Source organism: Adelges cooleyi, unplaced genomic scaffold (genome assembly GCF_023614345.1).
Source record: "Adelges cooleyi isolate 19-005CV unplaced genomic scaffold, UGA_ACOO_1.1 ACOO_flye_CR_arks_rails_tigmint_CR_PRNA_1, whole genome shotgun sequence".
Classification (NCBI taxonomy): Eukaryota; Metazoa; Arthropoda; class Insecta; order Hemiptera; family Adelgidae; genus Adelges; species Adelges cooleyi.
This window is the reverse complement of record NW_026095751.1, coordinates 200,997-219,964: the sequence shown is the minus strand read 5'-3', so window position 1 is coordinate 219,964 and position 18,968 is coordinate 200,997. Positions and strand designations below refer to the sequence as shown.

The 18,968-nt window shown below is 28.1% G+C and overlaps 3 protein-coding genes across 8 annotated transcripts; 1 reads left to right on the top strand and 2 right to left on the bottom strand.

Moving 5' to 3' along the window:
* Positions 1 to 570: 570 nt before the first annotated feature.
* Positions 571 to 10,737, bottom strand: LOC126847996 (uncharacterized). Of its 4 annotated transcripts, none has more exons than XM_050588501.1 (12): positions 10,614 to 10,737; positions 9,727 to 9,948; positions 7,920 to 7,982; positions 7,817 to 7,846; positions 7,684 to 7,731; positions 7,292 to 7,345; positions 3,299 to 3,328; positions 3,192 to 3,218; positions 3,065 to 3,115; positions 2,757 to 2,786; positions 1,895 to 1,984; positions 571 to 968 (listed from the first exon to the last, which is right to left on the bottom strand). In XM_050588501.1, exons 3-12 carry the CDS (start codon positions 7,975 to 7,977, stop codon positions 730 to 732), a joined length of 657 nt encoding a protein of 218 aa, XP_050444458.1. In that variant the 5' UTR covers positions 7,978 to 7,982; positions 9,727 to 9,948; positions 10,614 to 10,737; the 3' UTR covers positions 571 to 729. The 4 variants fall into 4 exon arrangements, with proteins under 4 accessions (XP_050444458.1, XP_050444450.1, XP_050444473.1 ...); XM_050588493.1 differs by having other exon boundaries at positions 9,755 to 9,948; positions 10,614 to 10,728; XM_050588516.1 differs by lacking the exon at positions 2,757 to 2,786 and having other exon boundaries at positions 9,755 to 9,948; positions 10,614 to 10,728.
* Positions 4,232 to 7,271, bottom strand: LOC126832846 (uncharacterized). The gene is made up of 6 exons (XM_050563864.1): positions 6,959 to 7,271; positions 6,852 to 6,878; positions 6,725 to 6,775; positions 6,417 to 6,446; positions 5,556 to 5,645; positions 4,232 to 4,629 (listed from the first exon to the last, which is right to left on the bottom strand). Exons 1-6 carry the CDS (start codon positions 7,041 to 7,043, stop codon positions 4,391 to 4,393), a joined length of 522 nt encoding a protein of 173 aa, XP_050419821.1. The 5' UTR covers positions 7,044 to 7,271; the 3' UTR covers positions 4,232 to 4,390.
* A 2,832-nt stretch (positions 10,738 to 13,569) lies between the features above and the next one.
* Positions 13,570 to 17,506, top strand: LOC126847845 (uncharacterized). Of its 3 annotated transcripts, none has more exons than XM_050588256.1 (12): positions 13,570 to 13,691; positions 13,871 to 13,933; positions 14,020 to 14,049; positions 14,139 to 14,186; positions 14,566 to 14,619; positions 14,974 to 15,003; positions 15,096 to 15,122; positions 15,262 to 15,312; positions 15,744 to 15,773; positions 16,247 to 16,336; positions 17,093 to 17,137; positions 17,201 to 17,506. In XM_050588256.1, exons 2-12 carry the CDS (start codon positions 13,876 to 13,878, stop codon positions 17,374 to 17,376), a joined length of 639 nt encoding a protein of 212 aa, XP_050444213.1. In that variant the 5' UTR covers positions 13,570 to 13,691; positions 13,871 to 13,875; the 3' UTR covers positions 17,377 to 17,506. The 3 variants fall into 3 exon arrangements, with proteins under 3 accessions (XP_050444213.1, XP_050444223.1, XP_050444207.1); XM_050588266.1 differs by having other exon boundaries at positions 17,268 to 17,404; XM_050588250.1 differs by having other exon boundaries at positions 13,573 to 13,691; positions 17,093 to 17,504.
* The last annotated feature ends 1,462 nt before the right edge of the window (positions 17,507 to 18,968 follow it).

Sequence of the window (18,968 nt, the reverse complement as noted above, 5' to 3'; positions counted from 1 at the left end):
TTCACATCGTATAATTTTAATTGCGTGGGGTTTTACGATAATGGCAATAACATAATGTTTACTAATAACTTTATCTAAACGGAAAGGAAAACACAGTGGTTTTTATATATGAAATGTCCGTTTGCAATTTATCTAATCATAGTGTGAGATTAGACAATTACACTTGTGCGTTTTGTGTTGACTGTGAATCACGCTCCCGCCTTTGTATAATTAAGGAAATTATAATAAGTGTGCAATTTTTTACTATTTGTCTGTATAACATCATCATAATGTATGTGGGGTATATGTGTATAAGTATGTATAGGTGTGTGTTTTTAGTATTAACCTAGATTTTAAAACTAAAGTTCGCATTAGAATTGTTAAACATTTATTATTTTTTATGGTATTCGATCGATGAAAATCGTACACATTTTATATTTTATAGGTCGTCTTTACTATTTTTTCAAATAATATATTATATTGTGGTGTTGTTTAGCTCGGCTAGAAAGGTCTCTCTCTTTGGCCGAACGACTGTTTAGAGAGGGAGAAACTCATAGGCGATTAAACTGAGCTTCAAAAAACTATTCCCGGTCAAAGTGAACAAAATAGTTTATTTATAAATACACTTAATAAATTGACAATTTGGGTAAAAGTGTAATATTATGCGAAAACTACTTTACTTTAATAAATATAATAACAGTAGTACTGTATAAGTTTTTGAAGAAATACACATTTAATTCTTGGTACAAATTAGTATAACTGTTCCTCAAGTGTTATTATTTTATAATCAAGGTTATCGACATCTACTTGATAAAATATTCCACCAATAGATCTGTATTTTATAACATGGTCGGATTCATCCTTTAAGATACAGATATTATCAGAGTCAGTATCAATAAAATTTGTATATAATGTTGGAATTTTTGCACTCATCCACAATCCTATGAAATAACACAACTGACTTAAAGTGACATCTTTTTCGTTTACATCTGAAAAATTAAAATGTTTTTCAATTTCGAAATTTTGTTTACTAGCTTATACTATATTAGGACACAACTAATACACATGTATTAAACAAATCATAGAAAATAATAAAATATATACGGTGACCGTATTGTACTAGGTATGCAGCTCTGAGTCAATAACTTAACTAAATGGAAGAAACAATAGCCAACAACAATGGTATAAGATACAGTTTAAAATAAAAAAAACTCTAGTTTGTTTTACAATTACATATTTTATTAAAAAGGACAAGCTATTGTATTGAGAAAACACGAATTGAAAATGTGGAAAATGATGTCTTGCTTTACTCAATACTAATTCTGTAGTGAAATGTGTATTTTAAGAAAAAAACATTGTTTTAGAACGTGGCATTACAAAGTGTAAATGTATACTTAAATCATAACTTAATAGTTAGGAAATTAAAATATTAGCTGTTGTTTTTATGTTATAATGTGGTGAATTATTTCTATTTAATATATTGTAAAAGCATTTGCGTTAAAACGCATCAAATCAAGCGTTGGACCAAAAGAGTCCATGGATAATTAAAGAACTACTAAAATAGACAAAATAGAAAACACAACTAATTCTAATATTATTTTTAGCAAATATTGCTGTTAAATGTAATACGTTACTAAATATTTATGTTTGGAAAAAAGTCGAATCAAAGATACTATACGTGTTTTGTATAAAACAACAATTAAATGTGTGTATAACTGTGGTAAAAATGAATCTTTGATAAGTAAGTTTGAAAAATATTAAGCAGTCCGTAGGTATTTTATGATAATTTAAAAAAACTTTTATAGAAAAACAAACGTTTGAATAAATCAAGTACTTTAATTAGTATACCTAACCATTATATTTATTTTATTTTTGTAAAAAAACAAAAACATTATAACTCTATACTAATATTTACTTAATGCACGCCTTATTATATTATTTAGAGCTTTTTTAGTAAGAACTCTTCTCAGATTTCCAAGTTCGGTCAAATTTACATTTCCAAAATCTGGAAAAATTAAAATAAATAACCGTGTTAATTATTACAAATCATAAAAAAAAGTTTAATTAGTTACATGGGAATTGTAGTACATAATTTCACTACATTTTGAACAATCGTGCTCTTTCTAATTTTTTTGTACAACTTGCCTTAGTGTTTCAACTCAAAAAATATATACTATTTTATGTATTATGTTTATAATATTTGTATTAAAAAAAAAATATATATATATACATGCGGTATTTTTTTAAGGCGTTTTCGATAGGCAATATTTAAGAAAAAGGTAGTTTTAATAAATTTCGACCATGTCGATTAATATACCGGTTAATTTGTACAAGCTTTATGGTGTTATTTTTAATGTAAACATTTTTTCTTGCGAGTAAAAGCCATTTTGGTTAATTGTAGACCAAAGTACCAGACAAATTTTCGACTTCATAGAATAGTCAAATTTCAGTTCTGTAAAAGAGATTTGAGTTCTTTAGCTACTTTACTATGTTATGTAGTGTTTTTAATTTAAAAATGTTAGTTTTTTTTAATTAATTAAATAAGTTTGTAATTTGTTCGATACTAAAATTCAATTTTTTTACATAATAAAGCAAAAAAATCAATTATCGTTTTTCTACATAACCTTTTAAACTGATCAAAGAACTGGAATATCTTTACAGAATAGAAATCGGACCCATCTAAGTAGTCAAAATATTGTCTGGCTTTTTTGTCTAAAACTTCAAAAAAACAGACCGCTTTAGGCCTATTTACTACCATTCAATAAATTCGTAATTACAGTGCATTGGAACATTAGGTACACGAATAGCTGTAACAAAAAATACAATAAATCAGATAATCATACAGTTAATCAAAACTTCTATAATATTATTTATAACAGTCATTCAGTATTGAAAATAGTTAATTAAAATATGTAAAATAATGTATTAACATTTTAACAGCGAATTTAATATTTCGAATGATCTTTAAGAGCTTAAGACAGAAACATATAGATTTATGAATTTACATTTAATATGTTCTTTGTCAGGACTAAGTAGTGGTAATTTTGAAAATTGTTCGCTCAAAAGTATTAAATTTTATATTTACACAATTCAAAGCTTATTTTTCCTTGTAAAGCTATTTGGGTAAATACAGCTTCTGAAATTAAAAACAAAATAAAATAATAATACATAAATAATGAATCTTTATAAAGATTTGTAAATACAAATGTTACCCGGTAAGTTGGTAAATTTTGCTCGCTCTGAAAGTAATATGAAAACAACATTGTATATCAGATGACTTTGTGGAAATATTTTCATAAAATGCAATAAAAATGATTACCCGGCACAGCGATCATAAAATTCATTTGGTCTGAAATTCGAGTTACATAAAATGATAATAATATTGGATTTAATTTTTTCATCATTTATAAATTAAAACGCGAACATTAAGGTAAAAAAAACATGTGTATTGAAAATTCGGTAAAAAAGGTCCTTATTCCGATATATTAAATAGAGTGGTAACACACTATGATAATACAATGGCTAAAATTTAAGATTTATATCACTGATACATACATGCACAATGAATAATTTTTGTTTCTATCTTTACATAAATTACAAATATTTGTTCTGCTAGTTAGCTATAGTTTTATTGATATATACCAATAATTACCAAAGGTATATTCATTTTCACAGACAATTCTTCACATCGTATAATTTTAATTGCGTGGGGTTTTACGATAATGGCAATAACATAATGTTTACTAATAACTTTATCTAAACGGAAAGGAAAACACAGTGGTTTTTATATATGAAATGTCCGTTTGCAATTTATCTAATCATAGTGTGAGATTAGACAATTACACTTGTGCGTTTTGTGTTGACTGTGAATCACGCTCCCGCCTTTGTATAATTAAGGAAATTATAATAAGTGTGCAATTTTTTACTATTTGTCTGTATAACATCATCATAATGTATGTGGGGTATATGTGTATAAGTATGTATAGGTGTGTGTTTTTAGTATTAACCTAGATTTTAAAACTAAAGTTCGCATTAGAATTGTTAAACATTTATTATTTTTTATGGTATTCGATCGATGAAAATCGTACACATTTTATATTTTATAGGTCGTCTTTACTATTTTTTCAAATAATATATTATATTGTGGTGTTGTTTAGCTCGGCTAGAAAGGTCTCTCTCTTTGGCCGAACGACTGTTTAGAGAGGGAGAAACTCATAGGCGATTAAACTGAGCTTCAAAAAACTATTCCCGGTCAAAGTGAACAAAATAGTTTATTTATAAATACACTTAATAAATTGACAATTTGGGTAAAAGTGTAATATTATGCGAAAACTACTTTACTTTAATAAATATAATAACAGTAGTACTGTATAAGTTTTTGAAGAAATACACATTTAATTCTTGGTACAAATTAGTATAACTGTTCCTCAAGTGTTATTATTTTATAATCAAGGTTATCGACATCTACTTGATAAAATATTCCACCAATAGATCTGTATTTTATAACATGGTCGGATTCATCCTTTAAGATACAGATATTATCAGAGTCAGTATCAATAAAATTTGTATATAATGTTGGAATTTTTGCACTCATCCACAATCCTATGAAATAACACAACTGACTTAAAGTGACATCTTTTTCGTTTACATCTGAAAAATTAAAATGTTTTTCAATTTCGAAATTTTGTTTACTAGCTTATACTATATTAGGACACAACTAATACACATGTATTAAACAAATCATAGAAAATAATAAAATATATACGGTGACCGTATTGTACTAGGTATGCAGCTCTGAGTCAATAACTTAACTAAATGGAAGAAACAATAGCCAACAACAATGGTATAAGATACAGTTTAAAATAAAAAAAACTCTAGTTTGTTTTACAATTACATATTTTATTAAAAAGGACAAGCTATTGTATTGAGAAAACACGAATTGAAAATGTGGAAAATGATGTCTTGCTTTACTCAATACTAATTCTGTAGTGAAATGTGTATTTTAAGAAAAAAACATTGTTTTAGAACGTGGCATTACAAAGTGTAAATGTATACTTAAATCATAACTTAATAGTTAGGAAATTAAAATATTAGCTGTTGTTTTTATGTTATAATGTGGTGAATTATTTCTATTTAATATATTGTAAAAGCATTTGCGTTAAAACGCATCAAATCAAGCGTTGGACCAAAAGAGTCCATGGATAATTAAAGAACTACTAAAATAGACAAAATAGAAAACACAACTAATTCTAATATTATTTTTAGCAAATATTGCTGTTAAATGTAATACGTTACTAAATATTTATGTTTGGAAAAAAGTCGAATCAAAGATACTATACGTGTTTTGTATAAAACAACAATTAAATGTGTGTATAACTGTGGTAAAAATGAATCTTTGATAAGTAAGTTTGAAAAATATTAAGCAGTCCGTAGGTATTTTATGATAATTTAAAAAAACTTTTATAGAAAAACAAACGTTTGAATAAATCAAGTACTTTAATTAGTATACCTAACCATTATATTTATTTTATTTTTGTAAAAAAACAAAAACATTATAACTCTATACTAATATTTACTTAATGCACGCCTTATTATATTATTTAGAGCTTTTTTAGTAAGAACTCTTCTCAGATTTCCAAGTTCGGTCAAATTTACATTTCCAAAATCTGGAAAAATTAAAATAAATAACCGTGTTAATTATTACAAATCATAAAAAAAAGTTTAATTAGTTACATGGGAATTGTAGTACATAATTTCACTACATTTTGAACAATCGTGCTCTTTCTAATTTTTTTGTACAACTTGCCTTAGTGTTTCAACTCAAAAAATATATACTATTTTATGTATTATGTTTATAATATTTGTATTAAAAAAAAATATATATATATACATGCGGTATTTTTTTAAGGCGTTTTCGATAGGCAATATTTAAGAAAAAGGTAGTTTTAATAAATTTCGACCATGTCGATAAATATACCGGTTAATTTGTACAAGCTTTATGGTGTTATTTTTAATGTAAACATTTTTTCCTGCGAGTAAAAGCCATTTTGGTTTATTGTAGACCAAAATACCAGACAAATTTTCGACTTCATAGAATAGTCAAATTTCAGTTCTGTAAAAGAGATTTGAGTTCTTTAGCTACTTTACTATGTTATGTAGTGTTTTTAATTTAAAAATGTCAGTTTTTTTAAATTAATTAAATAAGTTTGTAATTTGTTCGATACTAAAATACAATTTTTTTACATAATAAAGCAAAAAAATCAATTATCGTTTTTCTACATAACCTTTTAAACTGATCAAAGAACTGGAATATCTTTACAGAATAGAAATCGGACCCATCTAAGTAGTCAAAATATTGTCTGGCTTTTTTGTCTAAAACTTCAAAAAAACAGACCGCTTTAGGCCTATTTACTACCATTCAATAAATTCGTAATTACAGTGCATTGGAACATTAGGTACACGAATAGCTGTAACAAAAAATACAATAAATCAGATAATCATACAGTTAATCAAAACTTCTATAATATTATTTATAACAGTCATTCAGTATTGAAAATAGTTAATTAAAATATGTAAAATAATGTATTAACGTTTTAACAGCGAATTTAATATTTCGAATGATCTTTAAGAGCTTAAAACAGAAACATATAGGTTTATGAATTTACATTTAATATGTTCTTTGTCAGGACTAAGTAGTGGTAATTTTGAAAATTGTTCGCTCAAAAGTATTAAATTTTATATTTACACAATTCAAAGCTTATTTTTCCTTGTAAAGCTATTTGGGTAAATACAGCTTCTGAAATTTAAAACAAAATAAAATAATAATACATAAATAATGAATCTTTATATAGATTTGTAAATACAAATGTTACCCGGTAAGTTGGTAAATTTTGCTCGCTCTGAAAGTAATATGAAAACAACATTGTATATCAGATGACTTTGTGGAAATATTTTCATAAAATGCAATAAAAATGATTACCCGGCACAGCGATCATAAAATTAATTTGGTCTGAAATTCGAGTTACATAAAATGATAATAATATTGGATTTAATTTTTTCATCATTTATAAATTAAAAGGCGAACATTAAGGTAAAAAAAACATGTGTATTGAAAATTCGGTAAAAAAGGTCCTTGTTCCGATATATTAAATAGAGTGGTAACACACTATGATAATACAATGGCTAAAATTTAAGATTTATATCACTGATACATACATGCACAATGAATAATTTTTGTTTCTATCTTTACATAAATTACAAATATTTGTTCTGCTAGTTAGCTATAGTTTTATTGATATATACCAATAATTACCAAAGGTATATTCATTTTCACAGACAATTCTTCGAATTACATGTTCCAATCCATCTAAAATAAACGAATAACGGGTTATGTTACAAGAAAGTTACAAATAAAATCATTATACAAAAACCATCAAAGTGAGATGGCATCATGCTTTAACGATGGCCATCTTACTTAACGCTACTAACCACATTGGGTTAAATCATCACTACATAGATTCAAGTAAGGTCGTCAAGTATAGAAACTGCTTTTTTGAAATAGAATTATGAGTAATTTGAATTTTCATAATAAAATATGTTGACGGAGTTAGCTACAAAAGTGCTGTATACCTCGTTAAATTGTTTAATAATAAGACAACTATAAAAAATAATATTAGTATGTACATTTTAAATATATTATCTTACTTCCTCTTAAATTATTGTAATTCGCATAAGCTTGCTCGATGTGTCTATCTGTAGGGAATTTTCAAAATATGTATCAAAATACTAAATTTTAAAAACTCAAACTGGTAGATTGTAGGATAAAAAATATACTGACTCGTATTGGTAACCACCCTCATATAGGTCACTGTAAAGATAAATATTAGATGTTTTTAGATATATAACTGTCATGGTAAGTATGAATGATATATAATAATTACTTATATCCGCCCAAACAATTACAAAGGCAAATGACATTAAAACACAAGGAAGTTGCATTTTGTCTGCAACAAATAATAAACATGATATTAATTCATAGTAGTCGCAGTCACAAGAGTAGGTACTTTAGTTTGCCAACATTTAAATAAGAAAAACACTCTAAGAGTATTAGTATATCGCAACCTAAAATTACGTCTGCTGTAACTTTGTGAAAAATAGTCAAGCTGTGACTAATTTATTTTAATTACCAAATTGTATTTATGTATAGATTATATTTATTTAGTTTGCCGGCCATTTCCCCGAATCCAAAATCCAGACATACCCCATTATCCCGACAACCAAATATCCGACAACCCATTTCCCGACAAGCTATTACCCCTACAAAAAAACTGGTTTAATCTGGCCAAATTATGGTTTATTTAGTATGGTTATAGGACGATTGTTTGCGCCAAGATAAAGAAGAGGGAAAAGGTATTATAATATGTAGATCTCCATAAATGCAACACAATATGTGAAAACAAATCTAGTATTCACACTACAAGCGGATACATAGGCCTATGTATATATGTCTAATGTCAACTATGAATATGTTAAATATAATATACTGTCTGAATGGGCAGGTTGAATGAGCGACAAAAACTAATTGCCCAGAACATTATAAATTATTATAAATATATATACTCGATAACGTTTTATGTTTCATGTTATAGTAGTTTTATAATATCTGGCCTAAATAGATTTACTGTCAACATATTTTATCAATAGTTATTTTCGCAGCAATAGTGTTGATTTGTAATGTCCACGGTAGTTAGTGAGGCGGTTAGCGACAGGAACGTGTCGAGCGTGCCCGAGGCTAGGCCTAAGCTCGGGAAATGCAAGGAGAGAAGAAGGTCGGATGAGGAAATGGGGAAAAAGCCAAAGACGGTGGGTGATGAAACGAGTAAGGACCTTTGTGTATTGACCCCCAGCCAAAATTGCCAGCTTAAAATAAAATACTGAAATAACCCCTTTAAAAACTACAAAAAACATATTTATTAGGTTCATAACGATAAAACATTGGAAATAAAATGAATACCAACTCAAACACAAGTATAAACATTGTACAAATTGTTTAACTCAAACTCAAATTTATAACGAAAATGAAAAATATGTAAATACGCGCGTTTGCCAATTACACGTGTATTTAAAAATTAAACGTGTAATTATAATAATATATTTGTTCGTCAGTTGAACAAATAAAATTAAGAACTAGAGCTAGTTATTTTATTTTGCCACAAGACATTTCTCACTGTAGGTTTAATCCGGACCTGATGAAGTATAGGACCCTGGTTACGTACTTATGGTACTTTTCTTTTCTCTGATCTCTTATCCTCAGCCTTCTCAACTCCGCCAATGCTGAGTGTGACATCCAGCGTGACGTTGCGGGAAAATGTTTAGCACGACCCCCGGCCATAAGACATGTCCATGTCAAAATTATAATATATAAATATAATGTCTAAAACAATACTAATACTTAATATTAATCATTACAAACAATGGTTGTACTACGCGTGACGTTAACGGCCGCCTGATTTTCGTATAGTGGGTGACATCACTTAATAGGTAACGACGGGGGATGGTGCATTTGCCAAGATTACTACAAGGCAACCTTTATTACAATCTAATCGACAATATACATTAAGTTAAATAGTGAATAAATCGAAAGATATTAAATAGTTTGTACACCAGATGTATTTAAGTTAGAAAACAGACAGCACAATAGTATTATAATACGAATTTAAAATTTGGCCATATCAAATTAAAGCGTACTTAAGATTTTTAAGCTTGATATAATTACCGAATTTTTTCGGAACGTTCCACTTTGTACGACAAATATCCTCTTGTTTAACTAAGTGTTTTGAAGTGACTTTCTTGTATCAGAAAATCCAATTACGACTTGCACGATGATTATGTTAATTTATTTAAATAGCTGTTTTTTGTTTTTTTAGTACGATTACATGTTTACATTACTCTGACTCAGTTTTCGGCGCCCTGCAATAATAAAAAAAAGTTTTTTCGTTTATTTATAATATAGCCAATGTTTAGAACAACGGCTTCGTAAGAATTTGCTCGGTCTTACTACAATGTTACAGTAAAAATGTAAAATATGCAATAATACATTCAGACTATAATTATAATAAAGTTACTTCTGATTGGTATAATGTGTCAAACACAACTGGCAGCTTCAGCATTCAAACATATATTTTTAACTATTATTATTATTGATATTTATAGTCAAATAATATATATGTGGTTAACAGTACAACGGCTATAGATTATAATATTTCATATTGATTACGGCTTCGGACAACCCCCTTGATGTTCCCTCCCTTGTTTCCTATCCATGGAATTCACTCATTATTCTCAGCTCCCCTTCCCATCACTTTTCTTAATTGGCTTTTTACTGGTTTCTACGTCTTGCCCAGTATCCTCCCATATGTTCTAATAAAATGTAGAGGACACTTTTCTATGGAGTGGGGATAACAAGTTTGATGCCGATAAACTCAACATAGCTTTAAAAATCCACATTTTTATAAAAAAAAAATTTAGTTTCTTGACATTAACCCATTTACTCAACTGGTATGTTTATAAATCACAAATAGTATTAAACGTATTGAACCTGTGGATACTATACCAAAATTTGAAAAAATTCTCACTCTGTGTTTCATACTGTGCGGCCTTAGGGTGTGCTTGGTTTTAGCTGTATTGTTTCTTATAACTTTCATCGAAACAATTTATAAAATGGAAGATCTAAAACATCAAGAGCTGAGTTATTTATAACAGTTCATATGCGGGCACTTTAATTTTTCATATAACACCAGTTTAACTTTCTAGTGTGTTTAAACGAAATTAATTATTCTACTTTTTCATTTTAAGTAAATACTTTTTTTTTTTTATTCTCGTGAAACATTTACCCGACGACTTTATTTGATTAACATAGCTTATGTTATAAAAAAACCAATAAAAGGTATTTAGTTATAAATACATGTCGTCTGGTGTCTACATTTTACGTTCTAATAATAATGTGCGTGTGCCGTGCTTCAAGCATCTATTGTTGAATAAAAAAATGTTGTTCAATATTAACTCAGTGGCTGTCTTAAGCCATGATAATAATACTTTACCAAATACACGCGGTTTATCGTGAATATGGTGTTATTAACAGGAGACGGAGTGCGGTCTGGGACATATAGCATAAAATACAATACGTCTAAAATATGTTACCTATTTACAAACGTTTTATTTTTATAAAATAAATACTTGCATGCTATTGCGCACACATGTATTAAGTATTTAGCAATTCATGTTATTTGCATCCCAAGGTCAGGTATGGCCAAAATTTATACATACAAAATGTTCAGCAAATTGATTTTAATTTAAAAAGTTAATCAAGTATATACGTTATCATTTGAAAAACCTAAGGTCATACTGTTTTAACATATAAGGGATGGCGTTTTATTTGAAAACAAATATATTGCAATTATCCCAACTAATAACTATAAAAGTTTTAAAAAAATATAATTAAGAAAAGTCATTTTTTTTTTACAAGTTTTTGACTGGGTCATAGGTAACCAATCACCCGGTACTAGTATAAGATCTTTAGAGCATTTTTTTTTTTTTAAATTAAACTGTATTTAATTCCAAATTAAGTAAAACGTATAGCAATAAATTCACCTTCCTCCTGCTCACTCAAAAATCTGAGATAGTATGTTGGAGTTATTATGGGGTGTAAGATTTGTTAAATTGTGCTTGATTTGGACGGTGTTTGATTCTTATGTTAGCAGACTCGAATCAAAGCACTTGATAGTGATGAAAATTCCAATTTAATCATTATTGCTTGGGTGAATCCAGCTATGCTAACACTTTACTGTACTCATTTCTACCGTGCTGGTTTTTCTTTTAAACTATTTTTATGCTAACTACAAATAATATTGATTTTGTACCACAAAACTTTTTTAAATTCTATATAATGTTATATATGCTATTTGTAACAGGCAATTTTCATTAAAGCTAATCCCAATTTTGTAGACTTTCTTATTGGAGGTATTTCAGCTTATGGCACTTTACTTTATAAGACAGTATTCAAATTAATATCTTTTTCTAGAACTTTATTAAGTTTAAAAACTTAAATACTAACATATATTTTAAATTAGCTTTTTAAATTAAGAATGATGTGATAAAAATATTGAGTGATCAATAACCAGTTTTGATTAATCTTCAATGAAGTTTAACGTTTAGGACGGGAGGTGGAGTGCGGATGAGTAATGGGCAAAAAATAAAAATAACACTTCACTGTATACTTAAAAACGAAGCTAAAAACTGTTTATCGAATTAAAAGCATGTAGCACAAATCAATTACATCGTTCTGCCTAATTTTCGGCCCGTCTACTGTGACCTTGGCTAGATAATAGATATTAAGCTTTTACTGAAGAAGAAATAGTAGACGCTGGTACAACGTTAAGGTATTGCTTTTCGGTGGATAATAACATACTAGCCCCGTCTCAGCTCGGATGTGCAAATATCAAACGAAATGCCAAAATTAAAATTACTTGGTCAAATTATTAACGCATCATCAATACCATCCACGGGGCTTGCTTACGAATTTATAGTATTAATAACAGAAATGTTTCGACTATATTTCAAAAATACTATTGCCTATCATAAAACGATCCGTGGTCAATTTGTATTTATCAATACATCTAACAAATAGAAACATGATACTCTAAGAGGTTTTTAAGCCCACGTGGCTGGGGTTTAGAATAGGTCTACAGTAACTCCGGCTTATCGCAAAGGGCGATTGAAAGGAGGTAGTCAAAGGCAGCAGTAAACGGTACTACCAGCCGTTGCCGATTTCTGTAGCATAATTAACGGCAATAGAAGGATACATTGATGATGAAAGGTAGGACATACTCCAATACTGGCTTATCAACCACTATGTGAAAGGAGAAGGACACCACCACAAAAATATCTAGTTAAGCATTGATATTCTCGAAAATATCAGTTCGGTAGTTGAAGGAACAACTTGTTTCTTGGGTCGTCATCAAAAAAAACCTTTAGAAAAACATTGGGACGTGGAACCTGAGAACTATTATTATGTATTGGCAAGTTGAGGAACATTAACGTGGAAATGACAAGATCAGGATTAGATGTACTTGGTGTGAGTGAAATCCGATGGTCAGGAAATTAGTCCGATGAAACCAGGATGAGTCTGAGTTGGATTTATTACGAACAACAATTGGGGCCACCTAGTGATCAAACATAAGATAGCTTATAACGGTCGACTTGTATCGCAATATTATGGATGCTAAACTTGGGTGTTGAACAAATAGAAAGATTTATAATTTGTTGACACAGTCATTGGTTAGACCATAAAAATAAAATTTTATTTTAAATTCTTTAATGTAAACATTAGACGCACGAGTGGCTGTAAAACCAATCACTAAGAAAAACATAGTCTGAACCCCCGTGCCAGGTAATCTAAATATATAATCATATTTAACATTAAACCCGGCAATCTAAATAAATGCGAACATACATATGTAACCAGTTAACTATATTTAGATATTGATTTGACGGTTGCGATAAAAGACAATCTACAAGGCACCAAAAGACCATTTTAAAACTGTTTGCTCGAAAAGTCATTCAAGTTGTGCATTGTCTTAGGAATTCTATCAGTTCAACAATTTAGATTTTGCTAAACAAAGCATTGCTAACAAACTCCTAAAGTTGTTAATCAGGTATGGACAAATTTTGAATATCGTTTATGTACCAAACACACTTCTTTAGGAATAACTCTGTACTTTTTAATTTTTAACATATTTTAAGCCTTTTGTATTTTAAATGTTGGCACGTTAAAGTACCTGCTCTTGTGACTGCTACTGCTATAAATTAATTTTATGTTTAATATTATTTGCAGATAAAATGAAACTTTCTTGTGTTTTAATATCGTTTGCCTTTGTATTTGTTTGGGCAGATATAAGTAATTATTACACATTCATATTTCATACTTACCTAAGTAGTTAAAAAATCGATTTAACCTTTCTAATATTTATGTCTTCTTTACAGCGACTTATATGAGGGCGGTTTCCATTACAAGTTAGTATCATTCTTTATCATACAGATTAACGTTTTGACTTTCTAAATTCTACTGTTCTTACATTTATTTTTAAAATAATTTTCTACAGACAAACACATTCAGCTAGCTTTTGAAAATAATGTTGGTTCAAGAGGAAGTAAGATATATTTAAAGTTAATCTACTACCGAATAGTTATTTTTTTCCTGATTGTCAAACGATTTATAAAATAACAGTTATAGTTTTTTTTTTAACAGTTAAAGGTTAAAAGTGCACTAGGTGATGTGTCCCAAACACTGTGTAAATATTTCATTAAAGAAATTATATCGTTGACATTTATATTTAAAGTAGAAATGTCTATAAATTACTAAAAGCACACCAACTGTAAATAGTGACTAATTATCACAATACTGGCAGTAGCGTTAAACTAAATGGTCTTAACTTATAGCAGAACGTTTTATTCTGACCAGTTTTTATTTATTATGATTTATTTAAAATCGGTTAATGTACACCTCAAACATTTATTTGTTTATTCCAGATGGATTGGAGTATGTAATAAAAAGAATTGTTAATGGAAATGGATTTTCAATGGGTTAGTAGAAAAATAATTTAAAAGTTTAATGAACATAGAAAAAATAAATACGTTTATCAATGGTATATATCCTAAATTTTACTATATTACCTAAACGGAAACTTTAGGAAAACAAAACTGCTGTTGGCTGTTTCCCCCTCATCCTGAAGCAACATTTAATTTAATTCAGTCTTTTTACTATCATAAAGTTTTCAATTTATATGAAATAAACAGCTTAGATATGTTATTATAATCATAACCACTTTCTTCCGAATTACTAACAGACATGTTTTCTATTGCAACATCTTCGCTTCTAATGTATATTGAATATAAAATAAAATGCAGTATTATTAATGTATGTAATGTTAACTTTAGACGAAATGAATTTTATGATCGCTGTACCGGGTAAATATAATCATTGTATTTTATGGAAGTATTTCCACACGCTTGTTGGACGCCTATTCATTAATTTTAAAATGTTTTTGTATTCGTTTCAGAGAAAGCAAGCCTTACCAACGTATCGGGTAACCGCATTTATATTTTACAACTCTTCACGCAGATTCATTGTTTATAAATATTACAAAATATATGCACATACTAATATATTCAATTTCAAACGTAAGAAACATGTCTATTAAATATATATTTTGTTTTTAATATTAGGATCCATAGAATGCCAGAGATTTATGAGAGTTGAAATAACTTCTGCATTATGTAATTATACAATTTATCATTTCTTAGTGAACAACTTTCATAATATTGATGATTACTTAGTATCTAAGGAGTAGTATGAAAGCAAACTTACAACAATTTGCTATTACATTATTTACAAAGCTTGCGGTTAATATACAGTAAAGTTTAGGAACCATTTAAACTTTATATTCAAGTAGAAGTAACCGCAAATATAGTATATAGTGTAAGCTTCAATATTTTTTTATTTGATACAAGTTCAAATTCATAATATGCTTTTGATGGCCATTCAAAACATAATTTAAATTTGTAATTCAAACGTTGCTATTGGAAATAATTGAATGCAAATACCATACTTTACATTGAATAAAATTGGTCAAATTAATCGCAGTTTTAGAGTAAAGTTATGTAACTGTATAGGTAGTTGTTTGATATTTAATATTTTTGTTTTACAGCTATTCCTATGCCTGATGCTGCATACCAAAGTAATCACAAATTTAATGTATAGTAATAATTAGACCTTAATGCTTGTTTTGAAGATGTAATTTGATTTGTATATAATTAGTTTTACACAATAAATTTGATGGCTTTTCTTTTGAAACAACGGAAATGATTCACAATCAATTATACCTCTACATTTCGAAGTTGTATTTTTTTTTTGCCTATAATGGTGGAAACAATTTTTTTTATTTACTAAAAACCACAGTGTCCAAAATTCATAAAATTAAAAACAATTTTTTTTGAAATATATTATATTTGTTATAATATGATAGAATATTGAAATTAAATACTGCAGTGGTCGGATGCTCTAATTTGTAGGTCATGCTCTGTACCCTTTCATTCAACTCAAAGTTGAATACAATGTTAATGCATTACAAGCGCCTTTAGTTTTAAGTACAGAAAGAATACCTTCTTCTATTTTCAATATTAATGGCAGGTTATTTATTGATTTTTGCAGATTTTCGAAACTCCAACTTGACTGAACTAGGAAAGGCAAGGAGACGCTACACTAGAGAAGCTTTAAGAAAAATAATTCTCAAGATATTAGGTAAATATCGATAGAGAGTTGTATGTCATTGATTTCTGAAAACATTTCTATTTGGAATAATTAACAAAAATACTTTTTTCTTAACTTAATGATTGTTTACTAAAGTACTCATTGAAAAAAATGCAGGTTGATTATTTTAAAGTAAACCACTCAATATTTCTGTAGTGTTTTTATACAATGTGACCTTAGTTTTTTACAAAATTTCGTGTTTTTAACCCCCTACTCAATTAGTTATTTTTATATTAAATTTACTAAAATATTTTACTTGACGATAACCAGTTCTGGATAATTTTTTTTTTTTTGTTAACGTTATAAAGTTTAAAAGTTATGACAGGAGGGGCAGTGCGGTTAAGTAATGCGCACAGATAAAATTAAACTAACCACCACCCTAGACATCCTCCTATGCTAAACTTTAAACTTAAATAACATTATGAATAATTATTCTAAACTGGTCAAAATGTTCAGTATTTTTAAATTAATTAATAAGTTAATAAAATGTATACGTTACTATTTAAATTTCAAAAGTTAAAAGATGAAAATAACTAACTGAGCGGGGGAGGTTTAAAACATAAGAGTTTATCAAAATATGAGATCATATTGCACAAAATCACTACTCAACAAATATTTAATAACTGATTAAACCCTATATGGTATTGAGTGAAGTGTGCATCAGCGATTTAACCATAATAAATTATACAAGTAGTAGCAAGTGAGCAAAATATGTAAATTAAATAAAAAATTCTTTTAATTTTTTAGCCTCGAAAGAACCAGTTTTCAGTTTAGGCCAGATACATCGATTTGGTAAGCTGTGTTGTTTTATAGGATTGTGGATGAGTACAAAAATCCCATCATTATATATAACAGGTATTAAGACTGAAAATAATGGTGTTTGTGTCTTAATGGATGGTTCCGATCATTTAACAAAATACAGATCCTTTAATGGCGTACTTTGGCAAGTAGATGCCGTTGACATTGATAATAAAATAATAGAACTAAAAGCACAGCTACTCGAGGAACAGTATAGCCATTACTTAGACTGACTCTAACAGTGTTTGTACCTTAATGGATACATCCAATATCGTGATACAAAATACATATCCATCGAAGCAAATATTCGCACTTGAGAAACAGTTATACAATTATTTGTACCAATTATTAATATTATATTTCTTCTGAATTATATAATACTATTTTAATAATGTTAAAACAATTTTTTCATATTGCACTAATATTAAAATATTTGTCAATTAGTTTAATATATTTCACAATAAACGATTTTGCTTATGCTTATGAAGACATTTGTTGCTTATTAATATTTTGATAATAATTTTCCTAAATTGTTTTCCTGCTTTTATTATTGCTAGTTGTCTTAGTGAGTTAGACTAGTCTGAAAGTAAGAAGATTTATGAAGTTAAACTGTTAAACACATAGGAAAATAATACATAATTAAATTCAAGTCCTCATAAAAGAGACATCACTTAAATAGGTACGATTGTTTTTTTTTTATAGTGTCTCATACAATTAATCGGATTCTACAGATGATGCGAAAAGGTTGCATTGATATTATTTAAGATCTTAATGGCCATAATATTATATGGTTCGAATATTTTCCTCGCTAACTGGAGTATTCTCCGAAAATAAATTTAGAGTACATCATTACTCATAATGATGATGATAAAACAATCATGATGAACAGCTTCGTTCTTGAGTAACATCGTCTATGATTGACAAACAAAGAGATAAAGCAGCGAATTTCAATTTACCAAATGATTTAACATAAGTAATTTATAAAACTATAAAAGTTTTATTCTTCAAATAATATATAAACAAAATTACAATAGAATGTACTGAAGCACAGTATACAGTATACAGACAGTTTTTAAATACCTACTTAATATTATACACATGTACATACCAAGCGGTGTAAAGATAGTGAAAGATTATCCCTTAATGTAAATTTGTATCCTATAATCGTTCCTGCTCCAATATCTACTTTAATTATAATATTAAGGGTTATCATCTTTAGCAAGTTATAGAAATAAAAAATTTAGGGGTTTTATTTGATTGTATATTGATTTTCATAGGTCATAACATACATACGTACATGCATATAAATGTATGTATATCTACTGCAGACATATAATTTGCAGTACAACAGAAATTAAAACAATACAAATTACTTAACAGTATGTAAAATATTTTATGCCAAACGTAATCAACTTTACTCGGTTTGTTTTATTTTTAAGTGATAAAAATAATTATAAAAATTAAAACAATATAAATGTTTCGCACTTTTAGAATGTGTCACACTCTTTAGAATTGACACATCGCTTTTTATACGTTGACTAACACAATATTATGTTCGCCAACTTTTGCTAACTTCTGAACAATCGTTGGGCCAAAAATTAAAAAAAACTCTCTTTCCCTTCAAAATCGAGAAAAACAACATATTTTTCAACTTAAAATTATGATGTTCCATAACTTTTTTAAATTAGTCGAATTAGTTCCAAAATTGTATGGAATATTTTTGAAACATAGTACCGTTATTAAACATTGACAAACCAAGAATAAAAGAAAAACAACTAAGTTGTAAATATTTTAAGAAAAAACGAGTTTAATAAAAGGGCGCAAG

What these genes read in the sequence shown, in the direction of transcription:
- LOC126832846 (XM_050563864.1), bottom strand. Translation starts at nt 7,043, where the DNA reads ATGATGAAAAAATTAAATCCAATATTATTATCATTTTATGTAACTCGA. An exon ending in AAAATTTACCAACTTACCGG is followed by an intron (nt 6,776 to 6,851) that starts GTAACATTTGTA and finishes TTTAAATTTCAG; the next exon opens with AAGCTGTATTTACCCAAATA. An exon ending in TATAATAAGGCGTGCATTAA is followed by an intron (nt 4,630 to 5,555) that starts GTAAATATTAGT and finishes TTAATTTTTCAG; the next exon opens with ATGTAAACGAAAAAGATGTC.
- LOC126847996 (XM_050588501.1), bottom strand. Translation starts at nt 7,977, where the DNA reads ATGCAACTTCCTTGTGTTTTAATGTCATTTGCCTTTGTAATTGTTTGG. An exon ending in AATTGTTTGGGCGGATATAA is followed by an intron (nt 7,847 to 7,919) that starts GTAATTATTATA and finishes TTATCTTTACAG; the next exon opens with TGACCTATATGAGGGTGGTT. An exon ending in TTTTATGATCGCTGTGCCGG is followed by an intron (nt 3,219 to 3,298) that starts GTAATCATTTTT and finishes TATTACTTTCAG; the next exon opens with AGCGAGCAAAATTTACCAAC.
- LOC126847845 (XM_050588250.1), top strand. Translation starts at nt 13,876, where the DNA reads ATGAAACTTTCTTGTGTTTTAATATCGTTTGCCTTTGTATTTGTTTGG. An exon ending in ATTTGTTTGGGCAGATATAA is followed by an intron (nt 13,934 to 14,019) that starts GTAATTATTACA and finishes TCTTCTTTACAG; the next exon opens with CGACTTATATGAGGGCGGTT. An exon ending in GCCTGATGCTGCATACCAAA is followed by an intron (nt 15,774 to 16,246) that starts GTAATCACAAAT and finishes TGATTTTTGCAG; the next exon opens with ATTTTCGAAACTCCAACTTG.